The 19,488-nt window shown below is 38.8% G+C and overlaps 1 protein-coding gene across 1 annotated transcript in view; it reads right to left on the bottom strand.

The window, feature by feature from the left end:
* Positions 1 to 3,691: 3,691 nt before the first annotated feature.
* CTSS (cathepsin S) overlaps positions 3,692 to 19,488 on the bottom strand; it is a 40,452-nt gene continuing 24,655 nt past the window's right edge. The window contains exon 10 of the mRNA XM_060139021.1: positions 3,692 to 4,135. Coding sequence (XP_059995004.1) covers positions 4,036 to 4,135 — 100 coding nt within the window. The 3' untranslated portion in view covers positions 3,692 to 4,035. The remainder of the gene's footprint in view (positions 4,136 to 19,488) is intronic.

Genomic DNA, 19,488 nt, shown 5'->3' with positions numbered 1-19,488 from the left:
TGGAGGGCAGGGCCTAAGCAAGGGTGAGGTTTGGGTGGTGGGTGGGGCCTATGCTTGGGATCCACAAGGCTGGAAAAGGTGCTGGGGGCTGTGGGGGATAGGGCATAGGCTCAACAGGAACAGAAGGGGCCCAGGTATACCCCCCACCCCTGGTCTCAGAGGGTGGAGGAACCTCACCTGGGAGCCCAGCAGCCTTCCTGGGCTCGAGTGGGCGGGGCAAACACCATCTACTCCTCTCCTGCTCCTCCCAAAGGGCCCCTTCTGCCTGCCTCTCCTGATCTCCTCAGCCTCCCTCTTATGCCCCCAGGACCCATGCGGCCTGGAGGAGGCTGTGGAGGGAAGACCGATATCACTCATGAATATAGATGCAAAAATCCTCAACAAAATACTAACAAACAGAATCCAACAACACATTAAAAGGATCATACACCATGATCAAGTGGGATTTATCCCAGGGATGCAAGGATTCTTCAATATATGCAAATCAATCAATATGATACACCACACTAACAAATTAAGGAATAGAAACCATATGATCATCTCAATGGAGGCAGAAAAAGCTTGTGACAAAATTCAACACGGATTTATGATAAAAACTCTCCAGAAAATGGGCATAGAGGGAACCTACCTCAACATAATAAAGGCCATATATGACAAACCCACAGCAAGCATCATACTCAATGGTGAAAAACTGAAAGCATTTCCACTAAGATCAGGAACAAGACAAGGATGTCCACTCTCGCCACTCTTATTCAGCAGAGTTTTGGAAGTCCTAGCCACGGCAATCAGAGAAGAAAAAGAAATAAAAGGAATACAAATTGGAAAAGAAATAAAACTGTCACTGGTTGCAGATGACATGATACTATACGTAGAAAATCCTAAAGATGCCACCAGAAAACTACTAGAGCTAATCAATGAATTTGGTAAGGTTTCATGATACGAAATTAATGCACAGAAATCTCTTGTATTCCTATACACTAATGATGAAAAATCTGAAAGAGAAATTAAGGAAACAATCCCATTTACCATCGCAACAAAAAGAATAAAATACCTAGGAATAAACCCACCTAAGGAAGTGAAAGACTTGTTCTCAGAAAACTATAAAACACTGATGAAAGAAATCAAAGATGACCTAAACGGATGGAGAAATATACCATGTTCTTGGATTGGAAGAGTCAGTATTGTGAAAATGACTATACTACCCAATGCAATCCCTATCAAACCATGGCATGCTTCACAGAATTCTTTAGTATTCTTCATAGAATTAGAACAAAAAATTTTACAATTCGTATGGGAACACAAAAGACCCCGAATAGCCAAAGCAATCTTGAGAAAGAAAAACAGAATTGGAGGAATCAGGCTCCCCAACTTCAAACTAGACCACAAAGCTACAGTAATCAAGACAGTATGGTACTGGTACAGAAACAGAAATATAGATCAATGGTACAGGATAGAATGTCCAGAGATAAACCCATGCACATGTGGTCACCTAATTTACGACAAAGGAGGCACGAACATACAATGGAGAAAAGATAGCCTCTTCAATAAGTGGTGCTGGGAAAACGGGACAGCTACATGTAAAAGAATGATATTAGAACACTTCCTAACACCATACACAAAAATAAACTCAAAATGGATTAAAGGCCTAAATGTAAGACTGGACACTATAAAACTTAGAGGAAAACATAGAAAAAACACTCTGACATAAATCACAGCAAGATCTTTTTTGACCCACCTCCTAGAGTAATGGAAATAAAAACAAAAAATAAACGAATGGGACCTCATGAAACTTAAAAGCTTTTGCACAGCAAAGGAAACCATAAACAAGACAAAAGACAACCCTCAGAATGGGAGAAAATATTTGCAAATGAAACAACAGACAAAGGATTAATCTCCAAAATATACAAACAGCTCATGGAGCTCAATATCAAAAAAACAAACAATCCAATTAAAAAATGGGTGGAAGTCCTAAATAGACATTTCACCAAGGAAGACATACAGATGGCCAAGAGGCACATGAAAAGATGCTCAGCATCACTAATTATTAGAGAAATGCAATTCAAACCTGCAATGAGGTATCACCTCACGCCAGTCAGATGGCCATTATAAAAAAATCTAGAAACAATAAATGCTGGAAAGGGTGTGGTGAAAAGGGAATCCTCCTGCACTGTTTGTGAGAATGTAAATTGATACAACCGCTATGGAAAACAGTATGAAGCTTCCTTTAAAAACTAAAAATAGAACTACCATATGACCCAGCAATCCCACTACTGGGCATATACCCAGAGAAAACCATAATTCAAAAAGAGACATGCACCCCGATGTTCATTGCAGCACTATTTACAATAGCCAGGACATGGAACTAACCTAAATGTCCATCAACAGATGAATGGATAAAGAAGATGTGGCGCATATATACAATGGAATATTACTCAGCCATAAAAAGAAATGAAATTGAGTTATTTGTAGTGAGGTGGATGGACCTAGAGTCTGTCATACAGAGTGAAGTAAGTCAGAAAGAGAAAAACAAATACCATATGCTAATGCATATATATGGAATATAAAAAAAAAAGGTACTGATGAACCTAGTTGCAGGGCAGGAATAAAGATGTAGACATTGATAATGGAATTGAGGACACGGGGTGGGAGGGGGAAGCTGGGGCGAAGTGAGAGTAGCATTGACATATATGCACTACCAAATGTAAAATAGCTAGTGGGAAGAAGCAGCATAGCACAGGGAGATCAGCTCAGTGCTTTGCAATGTCCTAGAGGAGTGGGATAGGGAGGGTGGGAGGGAGGTTCAAGAGAGTGGGAATATGGGGACATATGTATGCATATGGCTGATTCATTTTGGTGTACAACAGAAACTAACACAGTATTGTGAACCTTTTATACTCCGTTAAAGATCTATTAAAAGAAAAAAAGTTGTCATAGCATATCACCAGCATACTACAATTTATATTCTCATGATAGATTATAATAGTTACCTACGAATAAGAAAAGAATGGTATGTGGTTGATCTTGGGTGGCCTCGGCCTGCAGCAGCTTGATGCAGGGTTTTGGTTCCAGGCCTGTGATTGAGGTCGGGTCGCGGCGGTGAGAGCACCAAATCCTAGGCACTAGATCAGTGGTCAGTGAAAGGTCCGGGCCCTGCGCCGTTGCAGAAAAGGAATTCCCACAAAGATGGAAAGTAGTGAAACAAGTATTTATTTGCAGAAAAAAGTGCAGTACGTGTGGATAGACACACGAGCGGGCTCAGAAAGAGTCGTGCCCTGGTGGCAGTTTAAATCACTTATATGGGGCATTTTTTCCAGGTTTCCTTAGGCCAATCATTTTGATTTGCCTGATTCAAAGTCTGAATTTGGTATAGCTCAGGATTTTCCCATGTGTGCATGCACATCTGTTAGCCAAGATGGATTCTACCGAAGAGGCCTATGGGTAGATTTGGCCACTTGGCATCACTCTCCTTTTGACCTCCAAGGAGCCTTTCTGCGCATGTGTAGTGGGGGGGGGTCTTCTGACTTCAGGAATGAGAAATATGTGGTCTCTTATCTTCTATCTGGGCAGGGCCCAGACTCCTCTCTCAATTGTCCTGTTATTTCCATGTCGGAGTATCAGTCCACAAGGAAAGAACTCAAACTATTTGCCCTGGGGGCCCATCTGTCTCCTGCCTCATGGTAATGATACAAAGTTGAAAAGGCAGTTATTTATTAAGCATCTATATGCCATCGAGGTTCAGTAGGATATCAGGGGACTTAAAAGGACAAATAGAATAAGACAATGAAAAACATGACAGATTATCTCAGGTTGACCAATTTTCATACAGTTATATCTACAGTACATTATTAATTTACTTAGCAAACTTTTCCCCAAGATCTGCAAAGTTAAAAAAGTAGATGAATCAAACTATATTTTCTGTTAGTACAGTAAATATACATTGATCATGACACACATTTCTACTGGTTATAGCAGGTAAAATTAAATTGTGAGAAAGTGTTTCTTCTTTCTCGAATTGTTATAAAACAAAGAGGTCCTCTAGATTTCCGGGTAAGAGGGATAACTAGCAATCCCACAGTGATTTCCACTATTTCTTGCCATCCGTATATATCCTTGGTCACCAAAGTTGAGGCCCCAGCTTTAGAAAAAGAAGTAACACAAAATTACAAATGAATATAATCAAATCACATTATCAACTTTTTATCTCTTAGATTGCTTTTCTCCTAAAGAGATTATATATGAAAAGCTGTAAAACAAAGTTAGAACAAAATAATATAATAATTTCCCCAGGGCTTTTAGGCAGTTTTCAAAGGATGGTTTGGTAGGTTTTAATGCTATATTAATGAATAGATTTAATACCTAAGGAAAACAATATAAGCTCCATCCTAAACCTTTAAATCCTCCTACTTCTGCAGGGAAAGAGTTTTATTATCCTTTCCAAGACCCCATCTTTAAGTGTTTTTGCATAATAGGATCATAGGTGATGATTCCCTGTCAAACTTCAATTTCTTTAGAGAGTGTCAATTAAGAAAGATTTTTGAGAGACCACTATGGAAAAGGCGCAGGGCAGGGGATTCTCAAAAAGAGAGCTCTCAAACACCTTTTTTTTTTTTTTTTTTGCGGTACGCGGGCCTCTCCCTGTTGTGGCCTCTCCCGTTGTGGAGCACAGGCTCCGGACGCGCAAGCTCAGCGGCCGGGCCCAGCCGCTCTGCAGCATGTGGGATCTTCCCGGACGAGGGCACGAACCCATGTCCCCTGCATCTGCAGGCGGATTCTCAACCACTGCACCACCAGGGAAGCCCTCAAACACCTTTTTGACCTGGAAGTGGAGCTGAGATAAGGTAAGACTTGCTCATAGTTAAAGCTGTAAAAAATGGAATATGCTACCTTGGGAAAAGATGAGCTCCGTGGCACTGGAAGTGTTCAATTAGAGATGTACATAATTTGTCAGAGATGTTGCAGGGGGAATTCATGGGTCAGATAAGGGTTAGAGGAGATCAGTGGTTCCTCACTTTTTCATTTCATGGACTTTGAGAATTTCAAAAAATTTTGCAGATTGACATAAAGTTACCAGTTTTTAAGTTAGCAAGTACAGACATTAAAAAAACCAAAACCCTTTATTATCACCATCAAATTGTAAAAGAAAGGACATGTTAACACCAAAACAAAACTTAAGAGGACATAACCTCTAATCTAAGTATAGTCCTTTGAGACAAATAAATTTAGATTTATGAAAGATTTACCAAAATATTCTTTTTTCTCCCTTTTTCACATACTAGTGAAAAAATTGACAAAATTCTTGTAAGAGAAATGACTTGTGAAGTTTTTTATGATTCTGAGATTTTATAATTGTAGGTGTACAAATAATTATAATATGAGGCAGAATTCATATTCTGTATGAATTGTACTATAACTAGTATACAAATAAAAGCATGAAATACTGTGTTGGTATTTGGAGAGCAACAGGAAATTTAGTTGAAGGGAAAACAACATCTTTAGGGGAGTAGTGTGAAAAGAAGATAGAAAGTTGGTTTGGGGCCGTATTGTGCGGAGCTTAGAACAGCAGACTGAGGAACTTGTTTAAGTCCATAGGCAGAGGGAAGCCTTTGCAAACTTTTGCTCAGGACTCAAAGGAAGGTTGTGTTTTTGCATGCAGTGGAGAAACTAAGAAATGCTGGACTATTGGAAGAAGACAAGTGGCATAATTTAAAATAACTGTGCTTCAATAGGCCTTAAATGTTCTATGTATCAGCCATTCACTGGACTCTTCTGGTCTTATTTGTCTCTGTCTTGTACCATTTAACACAGTTGTCTACTCTCACCTCACTTCTCTCTTGGCTTTAAGATACTACTGTGTCCTGATTTTCTCTTCTCTCTATGGTCACTCTTTCTTAAACTCTCTTATGGGCTCCTTCTTTTTCTTTTTTTGGCCGCACCAAGCGTCTTATGGGATTGACCAGCAATTGAACCAGGGCCCTCAGCAGTGAAAGTGCCAAGTTCTAACCACTGGACCTCCAGGGAATTCCCTGGGCTCCTTTTTTTGATTCCTTTCATTTATTGCCACTCCCCTGCTCAAAATCCTTTAATGCCTCACCAACACCTTGAGAATCAAATCCAAACTCCGCTGTCACCTCTCATCAATGGATGTGCAGTGCTTTTTTAGTATCCAGTTTGATAAGCAAAAGCAATAATAAATTCTGGCTAAGCTATTATTATTAATATCAATAGCCACCACTTATTGAGCACTTACTCTGTGCTAAGCAGCTTAACATATATTATCTCATTTAATCATCATCCTGTGAGGTAGGTATTATCTTCTTTTTACTAAAGAGAAAAACTGGCAGAGGTAAAGTGGCTTGCCCAAAGTCACACAGATGGTTAATTGTGAATCAAGCGTTCAAATCTAGGGTTGTTTTATTCCAAAGCCTACTCTAACTTTTATACTCTCTTCCTGTGAGAGAGGTAGTATGGGGAATGAAATTCAAACTAGAACATCCAGGATCTTATATAATTAGTATATTGCTATATCTTACTATATAGTTATTTCACTGCCTAAAAACAAGGTAAAAAATTTTAGATAAGCTGAGTTTAGACTTAAGTTCTGGTAATGAAAGTTGAATTGAGGCTCTTAGGAGTAGTAATATGAACTCAGTCAGTGAGAGCTAGGAGTCCTAGATCCCACTCAGTATCTGGACAAGATCAACTGTCCTAAACTTTGTAGATCCCAGACTTCTTTTTTGGCGGAGTACTGCTAACCCTCCTTTTAAAAATACAGCTGATTAAAAATCTCAAGCTAAAAAAATATTTGAGGACAAATTCTTGTCTTCAGAACTGTTCAAGGTCAGTTCCAAATGCTCATTCCAGTCCTTACCAAATTGTTTATTTTTATCAACTCTATAGCCCTTTCACTCAAACTGTTCAATTCTGGGCAAGTTTCTTAACTCTCTCAGTATCAGGAGTTTCCTATTCTGTATTATGGGGATAAAATGCTATCTCATAGATTACCTTAAAAATTAAATGAGAAAATGTATTTAAAGTGCTTGCACAGTGTCTGTAGTAAATGCTCAACAAGTAGAGGTAGGTATTTTTGTTCTTATCCGAGTATAAGTCCATCTGATTTGACTCAAGTAGAGTCCATCCCCTTTAAAAGTATGTAGTGTTTTTCTAGGGTGACCAACAGTTCCACTTTCCCTAGGATTGTCCTGGTTTTAAAAATAAAGTCCTATGGCCTGGGAAACCCCTTAGTCAGTGACAAAGCAATACGGTTTGTCCCCCTACCTTCTCCCTGCATATTATAGACTACTAACTTATTAGATATTCCTTCTAAAATATATGCCAATTTCCTTTGTAATAAATTGCAGCCTTGAACTTCTTAGGCTGTGCCAGACACTATTCTGGGCGTTAGGATTATGGAAGTAAACAAGGTAGACAAAGTCTTTTTGAAGCCTATGCATTCTATATGGGAAACATATAATAAACAAAGAAATACGTAATATGATATGATATGATATGATAAGTACTATAAAGAAAAATAAAGAGTAAGGGATACAGAGTGTTGGGAATCCGGGCTACATTTTAAAAAATTTTTTTATTTATTTTATTTTATTTTATTATTTGGCCAATGCCGTGTGGCTTGCAGGATCTTAGTTCCCCAACCAGGGATTGAACCAGGGCCCAGCAATGAAAGCGCAGAGTTCAAACCACTGGACCGCTAGGGAAGTCCCCAGGGCTACATTTTAGATGATGTAGTCAGGGGATGCTTATCTGAGGAAATACTTGAGCAAAGACCTAAGTAAACTGAAGGTGCAAGTGATACAAAAATCTGGGAAAAGAGTTGGGAATCAGCTTGGTGTGTCTGGGAAACAACAACAAGGCTAGTGTACCTAAATATCAGTGAGAGAGGGGAAAGCAATTGGAGAGGTGGTTGGAGAGGCAGGCTGAAACCAGATAATGTCCCACTTTTAACAGATGTGGGTCTTATTCTGAGTGTGAAGGAAAGCCATTAGAGGGTTTGGAGTAGGAGAGTAATAACATCTGCTTTCTGATTTTAAAAAGCTCATTCTGGCTACAGTGTAGAGGATTGACTACAGGCAACAAGAGGGAAAGTGATTATCAGTTGGGAGATATACTGCAATAGACAAAGAGAGATGGACAGTGGCTTGAACTAGAGTGGTAACAGTAGAGATACTGAGAAGTGATAAGGTTTGGGATAATTTAACGATGGTAGAAATGACAGGATTTGCTGATGGTTTAGATGTAGGGTATCATATGAAGAAAGAAGAGATGGCTCCAATGTTTTTTGGCCTGGGGTAAGTGCTGTTGGCATTTACTAAGATGGGGAAAATTGGGGCAGTAGCAGGGAGTCAAGAGTTCTATTTTGAACATGTTAAGTTAAAGAGACCTATAGACACACAGCTGGTAGACTGCTGGACATGGAATCTGGAGCTCAGGGGAGAGATTAGGGCTAAAGATACAAAGGTGAGAGTCATCAGCACATACCTGGTGTTTAAAACCATGAGACTAAATGAGATTACTTAAGGAGTGAGCCTAGAGAGAGGGGGAACTGAGGCCTGGGGAAGTCTAATATTTATAAGCAAGAAGTAATAAAAGGAACTAAGGAACTCAGGAGACTGAGAAGTAAGTAGAGCAGGAAGAAAACCAGGAGAATGTGGTCCCCTGAAAGTCGAATAAAGAGTGTTTCCGAAAGGAGAGAGTAATTATATATCAAATGTTAAGAGGACAGGTAAGGTGAGACTTTGAAAACTGTTTAATGAGGCAAGATGGAAGTGAGTGGCAATCTAGGCAAGAGTGATTTCAGTGAAGTGGTGTAATAAATACCTGTTTTGAGTTATAAACCAATATGCACATTCTTAATCTCTTTATAGAGAAATCTCTAAGGAAAACCACTAGGCTATAACTTTTTTCTTTTTACATCATTTTTTCAGCCTTAGATTCCATGGAGAAGAGGCAGTATGTATTAATTTAATATAAATTCCTACAATGTTTAGTATAAAACATTTACCCTAACTCTACTTTAGGATCAGGCTCAGGCTTCCCTGGTGGCACAGTGGTTAAGAATCCACCTGCCAGACTCTGGGAGGGCTCACACCAAGGAGTACTTCCCAGAACTTCTGCTGCCAGTGTCCTTGTCCCTGCGGTGAGCCACAGCCACCCCCTGCCTCTGCAGGAGACCCTCCAACACTAGTAGACTACAGGGCGAGAAGAAGCAAGAAGAACTACAATCCTGCAGCCTGTGGAACAAAAACCACATTCACAGAAAGATAGACAAGATGAAAAGGCAGAAGGCTATGTACCAGATGAAGGAACAAGATAAAACCCCAGAAAAACAACTAAATGAAGTGGAGATAGGAAACCTTCCAGAAAAAGAATTCAGAACAATGATAGTGAAGATGATCCAGGACCTTGGAAACAGAATGGAGGCAAAGATCGAGAAGATGCAAGAAATGTTTAACAAAGACCTAGAAGAATTAAAGAACAAACAAACAGAGATGAACAATGCAATAACTGAAATGAAAACTACACTAGAAGGTATCAATAGCAGAATAACTGAGGCAGAAGAACGGATAAGTGACCTGGAAGACAGAATGGTGGAATTCACTGCTGCGGAACAGAATAAAGAAAAAAGAATGAAAAGAAATGAAGACAGCCTAAGAGACCTCTGGGACAACATTAATTGCAACAACATTCACATTATAGGGGTCCCAGAAGGAGAAGAGAGAGAGAAAGGACCCAAGAAAATATTTGAAGAGATTATAGTCAAAAACTTCCCTAACATGGGAAAGGAAATAGCCACCCAAGCCCAGGAAGCGCAGTGAGTCCCATACAGGATAAACCCAAGGAGAAACACACCGAGACACATAGTAATCAAATTAGCAAAAATTAAAGACAAAGAAAAATTATTGAAAGCAGCAAGGGAAAAACTACAAATAACATACAAGGAAACTCCCATAAGGTTAACAGCTGATTTCTCAGCAGAAACTCTACAAGCCAGAAGGGAGTGGCATTATATACTTAAAGTGATGAAAGGGAAGAACCTACAACCAAGATTACTCTACCCAGCAAGGATCTAATTCAGATTCGATGGAGAAATCAAAAGCTTTACAGACAAGCAAAAGCTAAGAGAATTCAGCGCCACCAAACCAGCTCTATAACAAATGCTAAAGGAACTTCTCTAAGTGGGAAACACAAGAAAAGAAAAAGACCTACAAAAACAAACCCAAAACAATTAAGAAAATGGTCATAGGAACATACCTATCAATAATTACCTTAAACGTGAATGGATTAAATGCTCCAACCAAAAGACACAGGCTTGCTGAATGGATACAAAAACAAGACCCATCTATATGCTGTCTACAAGAGACCCACTTCAGACCTAGGGACACATACAGACTGAAAGTGAAGGGATGGAAAAAGATATTCCATGCAAATGGAAATCAAAAGAAAGCTAGAGTAGCAATACTCATATCAGATAACACAGACTTTAAAATAATGAATGTTACAAGAGACAAGGAAGGACACTACATAATGATCAAGGGATCAATCCAAGAACAAGATATAACAATGATAAATATATATGCACCCAACATAGGAGCACCTCAATACATAAGGCAACTGCTAACAGCTCTAAAAGAGGAAATCAACAGTAACACAATAATAGTGGGGGACTTTAACACCTCACTTACACCAATGGACAGATCATCCAAAATGAAAATAAATAAGGAAACAGAAGCTTTAAATGACACAATAGACCAGGTAGATTTAATTGATATTTATAGGACATTCCATTCAAAAACAGCAGATTACACTTTCTTCTCAAGTGTGCATGGAACATTCTCCAGGATAGATCACATCTTGGGTCACAAATCAAGCCTCAGTAAATTTAAGAAAATTGAAATCATATCAAGCATCTTTTCTGACCACAACACTATGAGATTAGACATGAATTACAGGGAGAAAAATGTAAAAAAACACAAACACATAGAGGCTAAACAATACGTTACTAAATAACCAAGAGATCACTGAAGAAATCAAAGAGGAAATCAAAAAATACCTAGAGACAACTGACAATGAAAACACGATGATCCAAAACCTATGGGATGTGGCAAGAGCAGTTCTAAGAGGAAAGTTTATAGCTATACAAGCCTACCTCAAGAAACAAGAAAAACCTCAAATAATCTAACCTTACACCTAAAGGAACTAGAGAGAGAAGAACAAACAAAACCCAAAGTTAGCAGAAGGAAAGAAATCATAAAGATCAGAGCAGAAATAAATGAAATAGAAACAAAGAACGCAATAGCAAAGATCAATAAAACTAAAAGCTGGTTCTTTGAAAAGATAAACAAAATTGATAAACTATTAGCCAGACTCATCAAGAAAAGAGGGAGAGGACTCAAATCAATAAAATTAGAAATGAAAAAGGAGAAATTACAGCAGACACCACAGAAATACAAAGCATCCTAAGAGACTACTACAAGCAACTCTATGCCAATAAAATGGACAACCTGAAAGAAATGGACAAATTCTTAGAAAGGTATAACCTTCCTAGACTGAACCAGAAGAAACAGAAAATATGAACAGACCAATCACAAGTAATGAAATTGAAACTGTGATTAAAAATCTTCCAACAAAGAAAAGTCCAGGACTAGATGGTTTCACAGGTGAATTCTATCAAACATTTAGAGAAGAGCTAACACCCATCCTTCTCAAACTCTTCCAAAAAATTGCAGAGGAAGGCACACTCCCAAACACATTCTATGAGGCCACCATCACCCTGATACCAAAAGCAGACAAAGATACTACAAAAAAAGAAAATTACAGACCAATATCACTGATGAATATAGATGCAAAAATCCTCAACAAAATACTAGCAAACAGAATCCAACAACACATTGAAAGGATCATACACCATGATCAAGTGGGATTTATCCCAGGGATGCAAGGATTCTTCAATATACACAAATCAATCAATGTGATACCCCATATTAACAAATTGAAGAATAAAAACCATATGATCGGGCTTCCCTGGTGGTGCAGTGGTTGAGAGTCCGCCTGCTCATGCTGGGTACACGGGTTCTGCCCCGGTCCGGGAAGATCCCACATGCCGCAGAGCGGCTGGACCCATGAGCCATGGCCACTGAGTCTGCGCGTCCGGAGCCTGTGCTCTGCAACAGGAGAGGCCGCAACAGTGAGAGGCCCGTGTACCGCAAAAAAAAAAAAAACAACATATGATCATCTCAATAGATGCAGAAAAAGCTTTTGACAAAATTCAACACTGATTTATGAAGAAAACTCTCCAGAAAGTGGGCATAGAGGGAACCTACCCCAACATAATAAAGGGCATATACGACAAACCCACAGCAAACATCATTCTCAATGGTGAAAAACTGAAAGCATTTCCTCTAAGATCAGGAATGAGACAAGGATGTCCACTCTCACCACTATTATTCAACATAGTTTTGGAAGTCCTAGCCACAGCAATCAGAGAAGAAAAAGAAACAAAAGGAATACAACTTGGAAAAGAAGAAGTAAAACTGTCACTGTTTGCAGATGATATGATACTATACATAGAGAATCCTTAAGATGCCACCAGAAAACTACTAGAGCTAATCAATGAATTTGGTAAAGTTGCAGGATGCAAAATTAATGCACAGAAATCTCTTGCATTCCTATACACTAATGATGAAAAATCTGAAAGAGAAATTAAGGAAACACTCCTATTTACCATTGCAACAATAAGAATAAAATACCTAGGAATAAACCTACCTAGGGAGACAAAAGACCTCTATGCAGAAAACTATAAGACACTGATGAAAGAAATTAAAGATGATACCAACAGATGGAGAGATATATACCATGTTCTTGGATTGGAAGAATCAATATTGTGAAAATGACTATATTACCCAAAGCAATCTACAGATTCAATGCAATCCCTATCAAATTACCAATGGCATTTTTTACAGAACTAGAACAAAAAATCTTAAAATTTGTATGGAGACACAAAAGACCCCGAATAGCCAAAGCAATCTTGAGAAAGAAAAATGGAGCTGGAGGAATCAGACTCCCTGACTTCAGACTATACTACAAAGCTACAGTAATCAAGACAATATGGTATTGGCACAAAAACAGAAACATATATCAATGGAACAAGATAGAAAGCCCAGAGATAAACCCATGCACCTATGGTCAATTAATCTATGACAAAGGAGGCAAGGATATACAATGGAGAAAAGACAGTCTCTTCAATAAGTGGTGCTGGGAAAACTGGACAGCTACATGTAAAGAATGAAATTAGGACACTCCCTAACACCATACACAAAAATAAACTCAAAATGGATTAGAGACCTAAATGTAAGACTGGACACTATAAAACTCTTAGAGGAAAACATAGGAAGAACACTCTTTGACATAAATCACAGCAAGATCTTTTTTTGGTCCACCTCCTAGAGTAATGGAAATAAAAACAAAAATAAACAAGTGGGACCTAATGAAACTTAAAAGCTTTTGCACTGGGGCTTCCCTCGTGGCACAGTGGGTGAGAGTCTGCCTGCTAATGCAGGGGACACGGGTTCGAGCCCTGGTCTGGGAGGATCCCACATGCCGCGGAGCAACTAGGCCCGTGAGCCACCACTACTGAGCCTGCGCGTCAGGAGCCTGTGCTCTGCAACAAGAGAGGCTGCGATAGTGGGAGGCCCGCGCACCGCGATGAAGAGTGGCCCCCACTTGCCACAACTAGAGAAAGCCCTCGCACAGAAATGAAGACTGAACACAGCAAATATAAATAAATAAATTAATAAACTCCTACCCACAACATCTTCTTAAAAAAAACAACAACAAAAGAAACAAAAAAACCCTGCTGTGTCCATACAGCGTGATTCACTTTAAAAAAAAAAAGAAAGAAAAAAAGCTTTTGCACAGCAAAGGAAACCATAAACAAGATGAAAAGACAACCCTCAGAATGGGAGAAAATATTTGCAAACGAATCAATGGACAAAGCATTTATCTCCAAAATATATAAACAGTTTGTGCAGCTCAATATTAAAAAACAAATAACCCAATCCAAAAATGGGCAGAAGAGCTAAATAGACATTTCACCAAAGAAGACATACAGATGGCCAAGAAGCACATGAAAAGCTGCTCAACATCACTAATTATTAGAGAAATTCAAATCAAAACTACAATGAGGTATCACCTCACACCAGTTAGAATGGGCATCATCAGAAAATCTACAAACAACAAATGCTGGAGAGGGTGTGGAGAAAAGGGAACCCTCTTGCACTGTTGGTGGGGATGTAAATTGATACAGCCACTCTGGAGAACAGCATGGAGGTTCCTTAAAAAACTAAAAATAGAATTATCATATGATCTAGCAATCTCACTACTGGGCATATACCCAGAGAAAACCATAATTCAAAAAGACACATGCACCCCAATGTTCACTGCAGCACTGTTTACAATAGCCAGGTCATGCAAGCAACCTAGATGCCCATCAACAGATGCATGGATAAAGAAGATGTGGTACCTATATACAATGGAATACTACTCAGCCATAAAAAGGAACGAAATTGAGTCATTTGTTTAGACGTGGATGGATCTAGAGACTGTCATACAGAGTGAAGTAAGTCAGAAAGAGAAAAACAAATACCGTATATTAACGCATGTATGTGTAACCAAGGAAAATGGTACAGATGAACTGGTTTGCAGGGCAGAAGTTGAGACACAGATGTAGAGAACAAACATATGGACACCAAAGGGGGAAAGCGGCAGGGGGTGGTGGTGGTGGTGTGATGAATTGGGCGATTCGGGTTGACATGTATACACTGATGTGTATAAAACTGATGACTAATAAGAACCTGCTGTATAAAAAAATAAATACAATTAAATTTAAAAATTAAGAAAAAAAAAGAATCCACCTGCCAATGCAGGGGACACAGGTTCCAGCCCTGGTCCGGGAAGATCCCACATGCCGCCGAGCAACTAAGCCCGTGCGCCACAACTACTGAGCCTGCGCTCTAGAGCCTGTGAACCACAACTACTGAGCCCACGTGCCGCAACTACTGAAGGCTGCGCACCTAGAGCCCGTGCTCCGCAACAAGAGAAGCCACTGCAATGAGAAGCCCGCTCACCCCAGCGAAGAGTAGCCCCCGCTCGCCACAACTAGAGAAAAGGCCGCGTGCAGCAACAAAGACCCAACACAGCCAAAAAAAAAAAAAAAAAATCAGGCTCTCTTGAAAGATCATTCAACAGTTTTCAGTGAAAGAAAATGGAATATGTTCTTTCTTCTAACTTATATTTTAATAACTTAATGCCACTTATGGATGAAGAAGAGTCATTTCTGTACCCACCCCCAACTCAATCCATCAACTTACCGCATGACCTAGAGGCCCATCTATTTTGCAACTGTTTATTTTAGAGTTCACCAGATATTGCTTAAAGGTGTCCTGGGTGCTTACTTAGTTTTTTGGTGTGTGTGTTTGCATGCATGAATGTGTATTTGTGTTTGCATGCATGCGTGTGTGTGTGTGTGTGTGTGTGAGTTTAAGGTTCTAATGGGCACATAGTTAATACCTTTAATATTTTTTCCTCAGGCCAAAGTTGTCTCATGCCCAGTAACTGTGGAACCTTCATTACTCATTGATCTGTATGTTAAATTAAACTCCTCCCTTTTTTTTGCAAAGATAATCTTGGCCCATCTTGTGGGCAGTCCCTTAGACTGGGGTGGCCTTCTGACCAAGTTTAGGCTCCTAAACTTTTCTAAGTACATAGCAGTTGTATCTCTAGCTCAGCTAGCTTTCTAAATTTATAGATCTGCCCATCAGTGAAACATAGACTATCCAAATACTTAAGGATCTTCTCAGATAGTTTAACCTCAAAATCTCTACTGCCTAATATTTAGGGAGATGTCCCTGAAAAATATGTAGTTCATCGTTCCTCACTTAGATGCTCTAGTTTTATTCCTGAATTAAGTCAAACCATCAGAGGGTTGTATAATAAGGTATTTTGCATTATTTTGGTCCCCATAAAATAATTTTTACTCAGTTATGCTTGGTATTAAATCATTTGCCTATGTGCTAGACATTCTGAAAGCATTCTGTAAAACTTCTAGCTGCACTTATTGTTGGGATATTACTAAGGGCATAGTTTTCTGCATTAGATTGTATTCTCTTTATACAGCTTCAAAGGAGGAATAATAATAAAAATAATAACTATGATTTATTGGACATATTATGTGCCAGACACTATGTGCTAAGTGTTTTACATACATTATCTTGTTAAATCCTTATAGTAATATTGAAACTATTATTCCCATTTTACAAATGGGAAAATTGAAAGTTAAAGATATTAAATAACCTGCCTAAGGTCACATGGACAGTAAAGGAGCTAGGATTCTAAGCAAGTTCTGCCTGGCTTCAAAGTAAATGCTTTTACTTGCTATGCTATACTGTATTATAAAAAGAAGCTAAATACCCATGTCCAGAAAGGGAGAAAAATTCAGGGACATTGGATCACTGTTATATATATGCCAAAAAGATTAAGTGTAAACAAAAGGAAGATAAAAAAGAAGAGGCCAAATAGAGGAAGACTCCACATTCTTTTACTTAAGGTTAACTTGGTAGCACTGGAATGACATAGAATCTAACCTTTTAAGAGATCATTAAGAACAAGTTTGATAATATAAGAGGGTTTTGCTTGAGTCAACCTCTGTGGAGCCTGGAATTCATGACCATATCCAATCTGTCCTTGCTGGGATTTAGTGCCAGGATCGCTGTGGTCGTTCATAATTTATTCCCTTCCTAACCCACGTCTCTCTCTAATAGGCTTCTTATACTACTACCTTTATAAAAGAACATGCAGTTCCCTTAACTCATTTACTTTCTCTCAGTTCTAGACTTTGTCACATTTACCTTCCTCTGTTCTGATTGCCCTTTTTCGTCTGGTTATTTCTTTCTCATCCTTCAAGATTCAATCAAATAATCTGGCTAAAAGGCTCTCCCAGACTCCCCAGGCTATGCCAGGTACTCTTATTCTGTGCTTCCACTGCAATGGATGCATACCTCCATCTTAGCATTTATTACATTCTATTGCAATTGTCTGTACATGCACACACCTGTTTCCTTGACTCTACGTACTAAACTGTGAGTATCTTGAAGGATGATAGGAAGGCTGTATTTTTCATTGCCTAGCACTGTGCTTGGCACATGGTAGGTACTAATATATGTTTGTTGAATCAGTGTATGAACAAAGATACAAAAGAGACTGTTCTACCTTTGAGGAGTTTATATTTTAGTGAATGGAACATGATTTATAGAAATAGCTATAACAGAAGGTACAATTTGTTAAATGCTATAATAGAATTTATAAAGCATTGCTAAAGCTTAAAAGTTAGAGAAACAATTCTGAGTAAATGAATGGGGTATGGAAGAGACAGCATTTGAGGTAGGTATTTTTTTGAAGAATGAATAGGATTTTAATGATATTTTAAGGATTTTTAAGGTTTTTTTCATTTTAAAAGTAATAAGTGGTTTGTTAAAGACAATTTTGAAAATACGTATAGGCAGACAAAGACAACCTTTGTTTTTTTGTTTTGTTTTTTCTTGCTGTGCCGCGGGGCAGGTGGGATCCTAGATTTTTTTTTTTTTTGGCCAAGCTGTGGCATGTGGGATCTTAGTTCCCTGACCAGGGATCAAACCCATGCCCCCTGCAGTGGAAGTGCGGAGTCTTAACCACTGGACTAACAGGGAGGTCCCAAAGACAACCATTATTAACATTTGGTATAATTCCTTCTGGTCCTTTAGTATAACATATATCAGAGAAATGATGTATACTATTTTAAACTTAATACTTATACTGTATATAAATGTTGTATTTATATGTATTTTTTCATTTAAACATATATTCCAAGTATTTTATTAGGTTATTAATAATGGTCTGAATAAATACAATTTCTAACACATGGAATGATTATGTCATAATTTATTTAACACTATTTCTATTGTTAGGCATTTTTGGTTGCTTACTAGTTTTCACTATTAAAGGAGAAGAATGCTATACAATTTACATAAGTCAGGTGTGAAGATTGCCCCAAATTAGGATTATTTTCTTCATATAGATTCCAAGAAATGGAAATAATTGGATGAAGAATATGAACACTTAAAAAGTTCTTGATTCATATTATCAAACTGCTTTCAAGAAGGATTGTAAAACTTTACTCTTCCACCAGAATGTATAAGGGTGCCCATTTTATCACAGACAGTGGGGTTTCTGTAGGCAGCAATGGGCTTTAAGGGCATTTCAGAAAGATGAAACGGCACAAGTAACAAATTAGAAATAGCTAAGTAGGGCTTTCCTGGTGGTGAAATGCCTGTCAATGCAGGGGACACGGGTTCGAGCCCTGGTCTGGGAAGATCCCACATGCCTTGGAGCAACTAAGCCCGTGCGCCACAATTACTGAACCTGTGCTCTAGAGCCCACGAGCCACAACTACTGAGCCCTTGTGCCACAACTACTGAAGCCTGCACCTAGAGTCCATGCTCCACAACAAGAGAAGCCACCACAGTGAGAAGCCCGTGCACCACACAAAGAGCAGCCCCCGCTCGCCGCAACTAGAGAAAGCCCATGCACAGCAACGAAGACCCAATGCAGCCAAAAATTAATTAATTAATTAATTAAAATATCATTAGAAAAAAATAGAAGAAAAAAGAAATAGCTAAGTGTCTCTAAACTTAAAGAATGATGAGAAAGTAGTTTGCTGTGGCCAGAGTGTGAGTATGGGTACATGAGAATACAGTGGAAGAAAAGTGTAAAAGGCTACGTTGGAAGCTACCTAGTGGAGACCCTTGAATGCCTGGCCAGGAGTTTGGACTTTATTTTGATGAAAATGGTAGACTGTTTAGAATTTTGACCTTGGGTTTGGATGATACATATTTTAAGAAGATACTTCCATAGCTGGGTGAGAAGAGAATCTGAATTAATGTCATTAGGAATGGAAAAGAGAAAATACATATAAAGTATGATTCAGAGGCCTAAAGGACAGGGCTGTGTGGGTTTAGGGAGAGAAGGAAGAGCCCAAGATGATACCAAGGCTTTGATGATCTGAAGATGATGATGTATTACTCAAAATAGAGAATAATTTTTCCTTGAACTTACTCTGAAATCATTTTTGTGGATGGGGGATTTAGGGCAAGTTGGGATACAGAGAGGAGGAATTTGATTTTAGATTTGTTGAGTGAGACAGAGAGAGAATGTGTGTGTGTGTGTGTGTGTGAGTGTGTGTGTGTTGTAAGTGGAAGTAGGGCAGGTGGGTGGGGAATTTTGATTTTTAAAGAAGAGCTAAAGTTGGAAGTTGGACATAGAAGTCTGTTGCTTAGTAGAAAGGTAATTTTTAGAAATTGTGAACTGGGTATAATGCACATAATGGTGATAGATGAAGCTCAAGGATCAGAGGAGTTTGCTTTGGCATGGCTAGAGCTAGAG

The sequence above is a fragment of the Lagenorhynchus albirostris genome, chromosome 2, assembly GCF_949774975.1.
Source record: "Lagenorhynchus albirostris chromosome 2, mLagAlb1.1, whole genome shotgun sequence".
NCBI lineage: Eukaryota > Metazoa > Chordata > Mammalia > Artiodactyla > Delphinidae > Lagenorhynchus > Lagenorhynchus albirostris.
This window is presented reverse-complemented; position numbering and strand designations above follow the sequence as displayed.